The 15,314-nt window shown below is 40.9% G+C and overlaps 2 protein-coding genes across 2 annotated transcripts in view; one reads left to right on the top strand and one right to left on the bottom strand.

The window, feature by feature from the left end:
- The window catches only part of nell2a (neural EGFL like 2a), a 72,170-nt gene that overhangs the window by 3,460 nt on the left and 53,396 nt on the right, over positions 1 to 15,314 (bottom strand). The window contains exons 16-18 of the mRNA XM_067501745.1: positions 6,408 to 6,548; positions 4,354 to 4,547; positions 1,895 to 2,071 (exon numbers count right to left, since the gene is read on the bottom strand). Of these exons, the coding sequence (XP_067357846.1) occupies positions 1,895 to 2,071; positions 4,354 to 4,547; positions 6,408 to 6,548 (512 nt within the window). The remainder of the gene's footprint in view (positions 1 to 1,894; positions 2,072 to 4,353; positions 4,548 to 6,407; positions 6,549 to 15,314) is intronic.
- Positions 1 to 15,314, top strand: part of tmem117 (transmembrane protein 117) — a 100,710-nt gene that overhangs the window by 52,540 nt on the left and 32,856 nt on the right. The window lies entirely within an intron of this gene.

Genomic DNA, 15,314 nt, shown 5'->3' with positions numbered 1-15,314 from the left:
ATCACTTTGTCTTTATAGTAAAGTCAGATGTGAGGATTAACTGCGTATGAAACTGAATTTTAAAAAAAGTCTCCAGGAGATTAAAATTAGTGACATTTATCTTTGCGCTGGAAAAGCCTGGGAACAATCACGCTCCTTCTTTTATGTGGCCCGACTTAAAGTACAACCTTTGGCTAATGAAATGAATGCTTCTTTGAACTTCTGACGATTTAATTAACAAGATAACAAATCACAAGTGGCACGTGTGTGTGCACAGTCTGAAAAAGGCCACATTCTTGATTTCGAATGATTGCACAGAGAGAACGAGTCACATCTTGGTGTAGGGAGAATGTTTTGCCCATCTGCCTGCTGTCACTGTGTATTTTAAGGCACCTGCTGAGCCTGAACAGCCGTGGTTGTGCTAAGTGTAGCAGCATTCAAGGTTCATTTCACGTTCCTGTCACGCTACTGGAGCCCCTGTACAGTATCGCACAGCAACCTTTTCCCTCAACCTTTCAAGTGCTGCTCTTTATACTGTGTGGTTAGTGCTTCTTTACTTTGCTTTGTATGTCTCCGTCCATCCTTAATTTAATGCGTTTGTCTGTCTGTGTGCACGTGTGGATATACAGTAGGGGCATATGTTGCTGTCCCTCCAATCTCAAACATGAGTACATGTGTATACTATGTACAGTATCATGTTTGCATACTGTTTATGTGTATGTGTGTGCTCTGCTGCTGTGACAGGCGTACCTGCATTCTCAAATTTGTTTGTGTCTGCTTGTGTCAACATATATATAAGTGCCAACAGTGTGCACAGCCTCAGCGAGAGTGAAGCCAAGCGAACCAATTTTCAGCCGGCTGTGCTTCCCCGCTGCCTCTCAGCTGAGCAGTGATTGTCAAGCTCTTCTATAATGGTGCACTGTAAGAAATCCAAAAAGCAGCCCTCAGGTCCAGGCAGCAGGACAGCATTACAATGACGAGAGGGGAGGGAGGAAATGGCACTGCTGTTGCTACTCTGACCATAAATCTGTCAGACTGGAGCCAACCTATATTAGCTACAAGTATGACTGATCCTTAAAAGCAACAAAGACGAGGGAAAAAGAAGAAAGAAAGAGTTGTAAAGTGCTCATCTGAGATCCACAGTAAAGATGATTTGTGAGTCACTGAACAGAAGGAGTCACATTGGTGTGGGTGTGTGTGAATGTGAGTGAGACAAGACAGCAGGGCAGAATGTAAACCATGCCATTTGCATTTAATATGCATATGGTAGAAGATTTATTGTTTTTTGTCAGGTTTATTTTGAAACACGTAAGGAATTTTTCACTGCGGTGTCAACAGTGGCACAGTGTAAACCTTGAAAAAGGGCACTGTGGCAGAGGATGTGATTGAAATGAGAACGGTGCCTTTGTCCTGCTGTGAAAGGCTCGTGTGCGATTTTGTTTAGTGTAAGAAATGGGAACGCATGTAGAGAACACGCTATCGAGACGTGCACATTTCCTTCTGCTCTTCTAACCTTGGAAGTATTCTTCAATATAAAGTATAATTCCATCACTTTAAAATCTCACTAATCACTCACTCCCTTTCTTTTGCAACGAGATGAAAACCCGTCTTCATTTTTATTTTCTCTTTGTAACCCTTCTATTCACCTCTTAATCACTCCCTCTCTCCTGCCACAAAACTTCTCTCCTTGACTTTCTTTGCAGAGCACATCTCTCATTCATGAGCATTTCCATGGAGACTGGAGTATTTGTTACATTTCATGTGTGGGGACTGTGGCACAGGAACGAATGCTTGTGTTGTTTTCACTATCATCGTAAATTACTGCAGATTAAAGCAATGACCGAATTCATCCAATGCTAATTTCATTAACATGGGGGGGTGGGATGCGGGGGTGAATGTTTGTGTTGCCACTCACCAGGCACTGGCACTGCTGGCAGTTCTCCACCCATGTGTCGCCGCTGCCGTAGGTGAGCAGGCCGTTCTGGTGCAGACACTGGCTGCTAAGTCTAGGGTCACATTCGGGGCAGCAGAACAGGTCGGCGTTGGGGTTGTCGCAGTCGCAAACCATCCTGCGACACATGACTTGGCCGGCCTGAGCATGGAGCACAATTAAAAGTTAAAAGGGCTGCACTCATGCATGAGCATACTGTATACCTGCATGGATAGGCAACGCCATTTGTTCAATGGGATCGTCAAACATGTATGTGTATGATAACGAATATTGTAATAAAGGCTGCGTGCCCCATCACCAGCAAATGTTTTGAAGCTGTATTTTCAGTCTCAGCATGTAATGTTGGCAATGCATAGCAAACGGAGACAAGATGAAGAAATACATTTAAATGGATTTTTTTTTGGAGAACGTTTTTTGAAATTAGTCTTTCCAAACTGGCAAAACCATTTAAAATTAATGATCGTAATTCTAAAAAAATACTATGAAAATAAGTAAATATACATATATACCTATGGTTCATCGCTGGAAAGTTTAAAAACTCTTTAACTTTTAAGATGCATCTTAAGTTAAAGATCAACTATAGTTGCCACCTTAAGTCGTTCAGAATGTTAATGCTTTATTTATCTGCCCATCTATGTGATGCCACTATTGACATGTTTAAACATGTTTAAACACCGATTTCTTGATTAAATAGGAGTTCATTTGAATAATAAAAAAACATTATTCAATAACATAATCTCAAGTAACTATAAATAACAACCTACAATTATAATATATAAAATTCTGTGTTTTTGAGAAAAGGTTTAATTGTGGACTACAATGTTCAATAACTGCAGCCGCTTATTGTCTTTTTAGCCACCAAAATTAAGTGTCTTACAAACTATCGACCCTGCTGACAGATGCACCGATGCGATAGACCCCCACCCGTGTAACCTGGAAACCACAAACTATTTGCATATTGCATGACTTCAGTCTGGACACCAGTCTTTGTCTTTCCTTGATGTTCGACCTTGGTCTCCGCTATCAGTGATGTCCAGATGTGTCCACCCATCTCCAAAACAATAACATGTTTACTCTTCTGCTTCCACAACCGCTCAATGCAACTAATTTTGACAGGCAGCTCTTCAATTTCTCAAATCAATTAATGTGACTCATTTAATTAGAGAGCCATTTCTGCCCTGGTCCTTTGTAATCAAATGAATGATTTGCCGCCCAATCATTCACTACTGACACTAATCCACTATAATCGCCTTTCACTACTGCCAGACACTTGGCATTAGGTTGAGTGAAATGCTGAAATGCAAAGTATGGCTGGTCCGTGACCTGATAATCATGCAGGAAAAATGTGTTTGTGATGGTGGAATGAGTTTTCTGGACCACCTGTTTCCATATGCCTTCCATTGGTGTCAGAAATCAATCAAATCAACTACATCAAAACCTTGAATAATTCTGGAAAACCTTGACTTCGAATTGATCATGTACCATAATTAAAATCGTTATTACTACAGCAGCATTGTCACATGTGACTCAGCGTCTATTGAGACATCCAGGCAACTACCTGTACTAACATTACCATGCTCTTCAATGGCTCTAGCAAAGTTTCTTGTTTTCTGGGTTTGTCTCTACAAGTATCCCCTTTTAAATTACACACTCCCAGTGTACAAAATATCAATTAGTTTTTAGTAGAAAAAGTATATATAGCACCTTATATAGCACCTCAATTAAAAAAGGAATAAACATAAAATACACATAAAAGCAAGGCAAGTCTGAACAGATGGGTCTTGAGCTGATTTTTGACAACTGCAGCTATTGGATGTTTACAGACACTTAGCTACACTATTAATAGTGTACCATGATTCAGTGTACACAGCTATTTAGATAGAAATGTAGTGAAGGAATCAGCTTTTCTTAATAATTCTTCATGTTGGGCTCCACGTTGTTAATAGCCCTGAAAGAGCTATCATACAATTTGCACCTCGAAGTGACCGAATGTGAACTCAAGCATGTTCCTCAACAACTGCAAATAGTGAACCCAGTGATTGTTTCTCAAATAAAGCTAAAAACTACAAACTAAAATTTGGTCGACTTTTATGTCAAATTTAGCTGACATAAATCTGGACCCTAACACTGCTCACTTGAACGTAACATGTCATCATTCCTTCAATCCACTTCTTTGCATTTTTACCAATTTTATCTCTCTGTGCAGCTACAGAGAAAGGCACCACCATTGCTAAACTATCTATAGCACTGAGCACACGTACTCATTACTATTTTATCTACCGCTCTACCTTTTTGTGTATCACACTCATCTTTTCAACTTGTCTCTATTTTGGCCAATTCACCTTTGTTATTTCCCGTGTCTCTTTGTACTTCTCCTTCAGCTTTCTTATTTATTTTTTTGTCCATCTGCCCGTGTTTCTCACCTGGCAGGAGCACACAGAGCACCTATCGCTGTCCAGCACCCAGATCTGCCCACTGTGCTTGACCTTGTTGTCATGGATACAGTCGCCGGTGCAGTTGTGCCCGTGGGGGCACCGACAGTCGTAGCCTCCCTCCAGGTTGAAGCACACTGTGTCGTTGGCACAGGTGTTCCTCCCGGTCTTGCATTCATTAATATCTGCAGAGAGCATAAAAAAGGACATCATACATATGCTCCATGCAGGTAACATAGTTTATGCAAGACCTGGATAAATGTTTTTTTGTTTTTGTTTTTGTTGTATATGTAGACAAGGTAAAGAAGCGTGCCCTGTCTACTGAAGGTATCACTGAGCTGTTTTTTGTTTTTTTTATTGAGCAAAACACCAACGTGCACCCACAAGCTGCTCTACACAGACTTGTCAGGGGAGGATCTTGGGGTAAACATACAGCATCCAATAGTAATGTAACCCAGAAACCCAGTTTTGGTCAAATTATTACTTTGCTTTGTGATATATATACAGACAGTGTTTTGTATTTCCCAGAGTGCCTTTATTGTGCGTTTTTTTTTCCTGCTTCTGCCAACTGAAACTGACAGCCAGGATGGGGTCAACAAGTGGAGCAGCACCAGCACTATTGTTACAGGCAATGCTTCGATGTTACTGTAGATGGAGGGCTTCCATTTTGACAGCCGACACGTCTCCTGGCAGGCTGTATCAGAGAGAATGTTCCAGAAAATGAACAGGCTGCAAAAAAAATAAGCAAACTAAAGTTTTGGGGAAAAAAACACTATGATAATGACCAACCTATGGGAACTTACCATTACATACACTGGCAAAAACAAAAACTCTGATGACTCACACGTTTAATCAATCAATGATAAAGTTCTACTTACATAAAAAATGTTATTTTTAGTTTCTGCTAATGTAACCTTTTCAAACCCGAAGCCAGAAGGCAAGGAGAAGACCCTTAAAGGAAAAGACTGGTAATTTTCATAACTTTGTTATTGTCAATAAATCTGTTACAAAACGGAAAAACCAAAGAGTGACATCTACAAATCTAAAACCTTTTATTGGTCCTTGCCATTGTTGGTCAAAAATTATGAGGACACTTGTCAGAAAGCTACACTGCTGCACTGGGTGACACGTTTCTCCCCCACAAGAAATGTGAGTAAAAGAAATTTTGTCTAAAACGAGCTCCACAGACTTTGAACAACCGTCACTTTTTACACTGTCTGTGTTAAGATTTCTGAAAGAAGACAAAGACTATTTTGCTGAAGAACGAATAGTCAAAGAGAGTAGCCTTGAAGTAGCATTTACTTAACATTTAGTCAGTTATCTTAGTGACAAGTGCGTGACGCTCGAAAAAACCACGACAGGTGAACTGGAGGAGATGAGGATTAAACTGCTGACCCCAAACAACCAACTCTATCTCCTAAAACCACAGCCACCCCAGCGGAGTTCACATAATTAAGTGTTGGTTTTGGTCTCCTAATGGGATTTCCTGACAACAGCATCAATATAGAAAATCACTTGCTTTATCTCTTAAAGCTGCGAGTTGGACTAAAATGTCAAATGAGGGACCATACAATGGTACATAACTGCAGTGTTTCTAATAATGTGGAGCTACAAGATGCAATTCTGACTTGCAAGACCAAAGGGTCGGTAGCATAACTGATGCCTTATAAGTACAAGAACTATAAAGTCTTAAGGAAAAAATGCATAACAACTAAGTACATTTCATATCCTATAAAACAGATTTGTCTATTGTTTTTTTAATACATGATATAATGCAAAACCCACACAACTACAGACAAGAAGGAATTTTGGACATGTGAAATGTATTCACGTGCGACAAATTCAATTTGCTCCAATAAGGAAAAGAAAACCTATAACTGATGTTTTCCCATTCACTATGTCTTAAATTCACATTGCTTTTTAGTGGACAAAAGGTCAGATGGATGAAAATCTGGTCCCCCTGACGTAAAATCTGAGGGAAATTCAAACTTTTCTTCACCATAGCTATTATATTTGTAAAAGAAAAGTGAGAGTGGGCCACTCACCGACACATGATTCCCCATTGGCGGAAAACAAGCCGTTGTCATGGTAGCCATCACGGCACTCACAGTGGTACCAGCCGGGCAAGTTGACACAAGTGGATTTACTATCACACTCGACAAAGCCGTCCACACACTCATCAATATCTGAAGAGAAGAAAGAGGAGAGGAGAGAGGAGAGAGGACAGAGGAGAGAGGACAGAGGAGTCCATATGCAATCAGTAATATGTTGGTTTCAAAATCTGCTCTTTACAGTGAATGGGCTACTGAGCTCCATTCCTGCCTTGTAGGCATATTGAACACTGACAGAATCATAATTGATAAAACAACATGTCTAGCATTTGAGTGAATCTAATCCATAGGCGTTATTGATCAAGCATAGCTGCACAGCCTGGGAAGGACATCTGTATCAACAAGAGAGAGCAGTGATTGAATGCCTATTCTTAGAAGCCAGCCATTAACTAGTAGTTGGAAATTCCAGAAAAACTAAATTAAAAAATCATAAACAATGCAATCCACCTACACATGTAGGCAAACAAATGTATTTTAAGGTGTGTGCACATTTTTATCAGCTTCGCCCGGACATAAAGAGTTTCTATAAGAGCCAAGAACCTCAGCAAACGGCTTCGACACACCCAGCGCAGCATGTGGGTGGTTGACAATAGATGGAGCTGATGTTTGTATTCTCCGAGCTCGGCTTGGAAATATCCTTGACTCTGCTTCCTCCTTCATCTCCTGTCTTTAATACAAGAATTAAATAACATGATCTGACTTTATCATCTGTGGTTTTTTTTGCTGTTTGTCCCTGTCATTATCTTTTATTTTCGTCTTCCTCTCTCTCTCTCTCTCTCTCTCTCTGTTCGCAAAAAGCCAACTTGTGTATTTCAACAAGAAACCTTGCAACGTTCATCAACCAAGAAAAAAAAAAAGCATTTTAATTTTCAACAGTGTGCATACAACACACTAAGAAACACATCACTCTGATATTTCAACTAACATTTAATTAAACTGAGGGCTGGGCTCACACGAGAGAGGAAATAAAGCCTGTTATTACACGGTAGTGCTAAATATGTTAGGCCCAGGCCTGCACTGTGATTAAATGTGTCTGCATAGGCAGTGATGGCTTTTTTATGATTGTGCATGATGCCCTACTCTCATTATGAAAATGGCAGTGTGCCGTGTCTGACCTTCTCCACAACTGCCTGCAACAGTATCCCCCATAGAGTGACAGGCAGACGGACTCATGGGCCCCCACCACCCAGGAAGTAATGGGATTAAGATCTATTGGCTAATGAGTCCTCAGCCTTTTAATAGAATTTCTGCAGCAGATTACCCGTTGATCAAATGTCCCACAGATTAGGGCCTTATCTATTTAAAAATTACCCATTTGTCTGAGTCAGCTGCAGGTTTGCTAAAAATGAGAAAGAAAAAAAAATCCTACAGCTTATTTCTTTTTCTGTTTTCCATGCCGGTCGGGTTCAAAAAGCTCTCTCTTTCGGCGTAGCAGACTTTAAAGCGAAAGCTCACATTTCGCTAATTACGTCAGTTTGGTGAGAGCAGAGCCCCCCACATTCTCTCCCCTTAGGACAGCAGCACTGGGTTAAAAGGACACTGCTTAAAAATCATGACTGTACTGTACAGCAAATAGCATAAGTAGCCCTATCTTTGAAAATTAATACAAATTCTCTCCACTCCTGAAGAGAAATATCCAATGCTCTTTGTTGCCAGCGAATTACAGTGTGATAAAAGCACAAGAAGCTTTTAAAAGGAAAAGCTGCATGAGGTGCCCTGCTAGTGCATAAAAAATTCCAGATGAATTTGTTTGAATCATCCTCTTCTCCCAAATATGGCTGCATTAAATTGTTCAAAGTACAAGTGAGCAGACAGATACTATTTATAACAGACACTGATGGTGATGTAAGTCTAAAAATATGCAAATGGGTTATTTTCAGCCAGTTTCATTCAGGCATTTTAAAAGCTCCTCTGTCTGGCTGTAACTACAGAGGGTTACACCCTCAACAAAAGATTTGTCGTTGTCTCCTTTATCGGAGGCGAACCAGTCAGACACAATTACGGTTCGACGCTTCTCAGCCTGCTGTCAAATGTCAAACTTTTAAAATGGCACTGTTTTAGGACAGTGAAACTTATTGTTGTCGCACCTTGAAATAGACAGGAGTGAATGTGTGAGGTACAGCAGTGACAACAATATGCTTGCAAAAGTCTCGCCTTCTCTTTTATCATGTTGCATAAATGATAATGGAAGATCACTGTAATTAAATCATCCACTATGACAATCAGACAAGGCTGCTGCCTGGAAGCTCTGTCTCTGCTGAATCGTGAAGCTTTTCCTTTTGTTGAGTCATAGATGTGGATGGTGCAGTGTTTTCACTTGTTAAATCTTTTTCCTCGATCCATTCTTAAAAAAAAAAAAAAAAAAGATAAGAAGAATACTACACAAACCAAATAAAATGAAACTGGCTTTCTGGAGAGGTCAAGGCACAGAAGAAGATTTATAATGGCATTACCTTGCTGACTTAAAGGCGTAAAAGCTGACAAGAGGAATGCCTACACAAAGAAAGGAGGGTAGAGATGAGGTGAGGAGGGAAGAGGGGATAAAAAGACGCTGAAGGAGGTGGTGGACGAGACAAAGACGAGTAGATGGGAGAAGTAGCGAAGGAGGAGAAAGAGAGTTGAGACAGAATGCAGTTCTCCTGCTCGTTATCCTGAGTGGCAGCCTGGAAACAAGGGCTCTATTAAGGCAGCTCTCGGAGGACAAAGTAAAGAACAAGGGGACGGTCTTCCCTCTACACCCTCCTGGGCTTGTTATGCCAGTCTTCCCTGAACACCCCCTCTTTTCTTCCTTCACCTTTCCATGTGTTGCCTTTTCACATCACCTGTCTATGTGTGTCTCAAAGCTAAGGCGGAGACAGATGTGCCCTCATCATCACCTTTCCTCACCCCTGCAGTTTGCTCTCTCTTTGAGCAGAAAAAGGCAGAGTTTAGAGTTTAGTCCTGCCTGCCTTCACTTCATTCCTCCCTTTCTTTGTTCCTGCTCGCTCCAACATCTTTACTTTGTCCTTGGTGCCGATTCTGATACTGAACAGGCACCGTTCTTTGCTTTGACCTCTTTCTGCGTTCTTTCCTTCCACCTCTTGCCTTCCCATGTCTTTTCCTTTCTTTGACTGACAGATAGCCACGGGGGTTTTGGATGCAGTTCTGCTGCGTTGCATCACTCAGTGCAGAACCAGCTACTGCTGCCACATGCATCATCTCCAGTACAGTAACCTAATTTAAACTGATTTCCATTTCCATAGACCTGATAATCCTGATAGGCTCCAGGAGGAATTATTCAAAAAACATCTCTGGATCTCCGCTCAACCTTTTCCTTCTGCTCCTAAGTCAGATGCAATTTGACAATAAGTGGATTTTAAAACGAGCCGAATTTGTCATGTCATATCACATTTACAGTGATGGCTGAGAAACGGCTGCAGAACCTTTGAGTCGATAATAATGTGTACAAAGCGTTTATTGGCAGGTACATGACACAGTGATGAGGTAGGAAATGGATTGTGAATCCCTGCTCTTTTATGTACAGTCATTGTAATTGAGTGATTGTCACTGGTCCTCAGTCTTCATTAGGAGAAGGAGTGAAGTCAAATAATCAATCAGTCATCATGAAACCCCGGGAAAATTGAGTTACACTCTGGGTTCCCAAAGATGAAACAGACACTGAAACACAAATCCATATAGCACTTGAGTGGGAGAGTGGATGAGTAATCACTGTAAATTGGAAACCAGCCTTGTGAACAATTGGTAGCTGCAAGCAAATACAGAATGCAATCACTCTGTATCACTTACATACCTATAAAATAGCTATAAAAGTATTCCACAAAATCTTCCATAAAATCTAAATCTGTCAGCTGCTGTTTGATGTAAACAAAACATGTAGATGTGCCTTTCAGAATGAGTGTGAGAAAAGGGGGTTTTAGGAGATGTTTCAGAAATGCTTCTTTAGTCTGCTAAACTCTGAGAGGAGGACGGGTGCATACGTTTGATTGACAGCCTAGTCAACCAGAGATCTGAGACACACAAACACAAAAAAACAGAAGACTCTGCTGATTGGTGTTCATGCCCTAAGGGGACTGAAAAGTCTAAGTGTGAGGTTTTGTATCTAAAATCCAGACACACATGCAACATTTGTTTGGACTGATTTGGGTGTCAGGTTTTGATCTGGTCTTCACTTCTCATAGTACATTCATGCTAAAACCTTTTGGTCGACACAATCAACAGACTTAGATTGTTCAAAACGTAACAACTGAACGGCTTTTAAGCTGTCTAATCTGAGCAAACTGAATTTACTTGTGTGTGTTTTAGTGCATATTTTAATATGAGAGAAAGAATGAACTATGTGAACTAATTATGTGAACAGTAGAAGTTTGTTGAATAAGATGCAGAGAGAACAGCTGGTGGTGCCACTCAGGTGCCACTAAACCATTGCAGAAGATGAGGGCATATCGAGATAAAATAATGAAAAAAGTGCATGTCAAGCTATAAATGGTTAAAAAAAACAAAAAAACATCAAACATGACGATAAGATATTTCTGGTTGTCTGATATTAATTTAAACAATATCTACAACCTTATCACTACACAGAGCTCTGTTTCGGTCTGATGCTATTTTTTCTACAATAAATGCTCAAATCGCTTGCTTCATCACATGTTTGACGTGTGCCAGGATTAATGACTAAACGTGTTTCCATTTCACTTTTATTAATAATGCCAACTTTTTTCAACTTTTAAAAATTTCTACGATCTGTATGCTGCTGCAGAAAAATGACTTCCTTAAGCATTTAAAGCAATGTAGCTGTCCAGCACCCAGAGCAGCTCGCTGCACTGCAGCAGCAAGCGATCCCTGGGAGATGTGTCATTTAGGTTGAAGCAGCAGGTTGCGCTCGGCTAAATGACAGCGCCGGCCATTAGCAGGGCCTAATTAAGACACACTAATTACGGGTGATGGAGTGAGTGCTTTGTAAGGCCGTCTCTAAATAAATAATGAATACATAATCATTGTGCTTAAACAAGCCGCTTGAGCTTAAACAGTCACAGGCCCCCGGGCCTTGTGGGTAAATCATGGAGCAAAAGTGGGAGAGAGGGAGAGCTGCAGCGATGCATCATGGGAGCTGTCAAGGAGTGAAAAAATTAATATGGGTTTTAAATATTCACTACCTGTGCCTGTGTGTTGGGTGGGTGGAGCCCAGGGGAGATTTTGACTATGATGAAGATATGATGTTTTGCTCTTGCATACTCTTGAACAACGCACACTGTAGCCCTTAGTATGTAAAATGATACAACGGCAAAACAACAACAACTGATGGAAACTCTTCTGTCCTGCACTATTTAACGGCTAGTAATAAAAACGTCTCACATCAGATGTGTATCTGTGGAGTTTACCTTATGATTTTTGCCTGATTGACTGCATTTTTCTTTTATTTCCCATCCATTTTCTGCTTGTGTGACTTTGGCTGTTTATCTGTGTATTTGTTGTTCTGGCCGTTGTTCGGTCCGCTAAGTTTTTCCCTGTCTTTCTTTCGAAATCTCTGACAAGCTTCCTGGAGCTCTGCATCAATGTAAATGAGGTCTGAGGGAACAAATTGTTTGTCTAGCCCTGCTCCTCTCTCTGTCCTAGTCAATAAGCCAGTGTGACCTCAAGGGTTCACACTCTTCCTCGCATTGCCTGCAAAGTGTTCTCATAAACTCACTGGCAATCCACTCGTCTCCTTCCATCTTCCTCTGCTTTACCATTGCTATTTTTTCTCTTCCATTTTTACTTCTCTTCATAAATCGTGTCTTTTAAACCTTCTTTTCCTAATCCCCTGTTTCCTCTTTTTCTATCTTCTATCTCATCTGACACCCAATCATTAAAATCTCATCTTTTCTTCACTTCCCAACTGTCATTGTCCTCATATTCCACTATTCACTGGTTTCCTACAATTCACTTCCTTCTTCTTTTCTTTTAAACTAAAAGAAAGGTTAAGTTAGAGAAAAGGACATAAAAGCTGAATATTTCATTGGCACAACAAAGGATATCACAGCTCTGATGAAAAGGGCACCGTTTCACTCACATAAACAGAACATTCCCTACTTTACATCACATCTCTGTACGAGAGTATCAGTTCAGAAGAAGAAACGTGTGGGTAAATGATCATGACTTGAGAAAATGAGAGTTTTGCCTACAAAAAAACATCAATTTACAGTGTAGGTGTAATGCACCAGGGCTCCCTGATGGTGCTCTTGAACATGAAGCCTCCAGGAGAGTGTGGGAGTCACAAATCTAAATTGCATCATTAACACCAAATATAAATATCTTTTATCTCTTTCTCTTTGCCCTTTAAGAACATTGTTGATGCAAAACTAGCCTCTATATGATCCAGCATCGCTGATTAAAAGTGCTCATGAGGACTTGGGACTGCAGATGAATTGAAAGATGAAAGGAAGAGTTGTCCGTCCAAAGCATCTGATCAAATGCTCTTCTCCTTTCAGCAGCCCAAAGTGTCCTTTGAGAAACTAGCAAGAGGCCAGCCAAGGACAGCAGAGATGGCCATTAGTTACAGAACTGACAGCATAGTGACAGAATTTTTTTACTGGTGGCCAAACGTCCTAATAAGCTTGGAGAGGCTTGAAAGAAGAACATAATGAGCTGAAAATAAAGAAAATACAAAGGCTACCTCCCCATTCATCTCATAGGAACCGTTCAGCAATTCAGTCAATAAAGATGTGTCTGAGACCTTAAAGAGGGTAGAGGATATTCACAGATGTTATGTCCAATTATTTTATGGGCTGGTAATATCAGCTGGTAAAAGAAATCTTTACAGTATCAGGCCCTTGAACCTAAAAGCTTCTTAAGAGCTAAGATGATTATAAAGCCTCAGTTATGAATCTTCGAATATTTACAGGGTTTTTACTAAAAGCATTATTAGTATTAGAAGTTTCCCCTGCATACTTGTCTTAAGAAGACTTAACACTGGCAGATGGAAGTGCAAAAGTATTTTTAGTTGATGGTTCAGATTTTATGTTTCATTATTTAATATACAGTTTTATCATAAGCACGTGATAAAGTGTTTTATACAACGCAAGGAAGTATCTTTAAATGCAATCTTTAAATAATAAATATCCCTTTGGGCTAAGATGAGGAAACATCTTAAGATAAAAAGACTTTCCTTAACCTTTTTTTTTAAAAAAGGAAATAATTATAAAATCAAAACATGCATAATTATGTTTGTCAGTTTTAATTCCATTGCCATTGTCATATGCATCAGTTATTCACAATTGTCTGTGGCTTCATTTGAACATTTTAATTACTACAAACAAATGTACTTGGTAACGAGGGCAGCAATGTTTATATTATTTTAAGATCTATGTATCCTATCCTGTTTTGGATAGGATATGGATCAGTGGTAGGGCATTGGTTTGGGATGCAGAAGGTCATGGGTTCGAATCCCACCCCACCCGGTGTGGCCCCACCCAGCCACCAAGGGCCACCTTAGTGCCGGACCCGAGCCTGGATAAAATGGGAGGGTTTTGCAGCAGGAAGGGCATCTAGTGTAAAAACTCATGCCAAATCAACGTGTGGAACACATTTCACTGTGGCGACCCCTGAGGGGATGCGGCTGAAAGCCGTCGATCTTTTCACTTAGCGGGTAACAGGGAAATCATCAGTCACACAAAAGGACGACCAGTCTTTCGGGTCAGTTTGGGTTTTGTGGGAAACATCTTCTGTTATTCAAGTGGTTTAGATTAAAAACACCAGACTTCATCATCCATTCAGCTTTAACTATGACAAATCCTGAAACCTACTGTATCACATTTTTTATTTCCCTAAGCCAAAGATGAAATTGGACACAAATTTTACAGAAAAATAAACATAATATTTCCACATTTGCTATTCCTTCACTCTACCCATGAAAGGAGTAATGCTAGCCTGGGGCTACCGTATTCACTATGCAGCATGTTCGGGGCACATATTACATGGCTGGCCCTGCGTACATTTATATCCGTGACTGAAGTGTATGTGCCCTGCCGCAGCTGTATCCTGCATAATTCATGATGTGTCAGAGTTCTCCACTAGCGGGTGTCTGTCTGTCAGCACTGCGTGTCCCCTGTCCCTTCCCATCCATTCCCCATGAATGGTAATGACAAACCACCAAGCACATACACACACAGCCACCAGAAGTTCATACTGCTCACAGAAACGAAGACACATACTCATACAATTACAGACACAAAGTACACAAAACATTGCATATATGGCCACCTCAACGCAGTGGAAAACAACATCCTGCAACAGGACAGCAGGTTGAAAAGCCACAAACTGTGTGTGTGCGTGCATGCTCATGGGTGTGCGTGTGTGGACGCACACTGCCTTGAAGAGCCCCTGTTCGGTGTCTTATGACAGCCCGTCAGTCTGCTGCAGCAGCAGAAGTGGTGGGGTCCCTGGGGAGGCCTCTAAAAGCTCACAGGGTTCTGGGGGGTGGGGAGCCCAGACTTAGTGAAAGCTTTTCTATGTTCATCCACCCAACTCTGCTTCTCTTCCTTGTACAGAAGCCAACTCCACCAGCCTCATTCTGCATCCAAATGCAGAGAAAACTCCCTAACCCCTACCCTCTAACCACCCAACCTTCTCCTTGCATTTCCCATTCCATCTCCCCATCTGTCAGTTTTTCCCAACATCTCTGTATCTTCCGTTCTACTTCACCTCCTCTCACCTCCCTCCTAGTCGTTACCTCTCTTTTCTCTCTCTCCTCGAATTTTGCATCTGTCACTCTCACCGAACATCTCCATCTCTTCTCCCCAAACTATGGTTCTCAGTCCCCCCTCCTCCTTCCTGTCCTTCCCTAACAGTAGAGCAGCATATCCA

The sequence above is a fragment of the Channa argus genome, chromosome 4 (genome assembly GCF_033026475.1).
Source record: "Channa argus isolate prfri chromosome 4, Channa argus male v1.0, whole genome shotgun sequence".
In the NCBI taxonomy this organism is placed as follows: Eukaryota; Metazoa; Chordata; class Actinopteri; order Anabantiformes; family Channidae; genus Channa; species Channa argus.
This window is presented reverse-complemented; position numbering and strand designations above follow the sequence as displayed.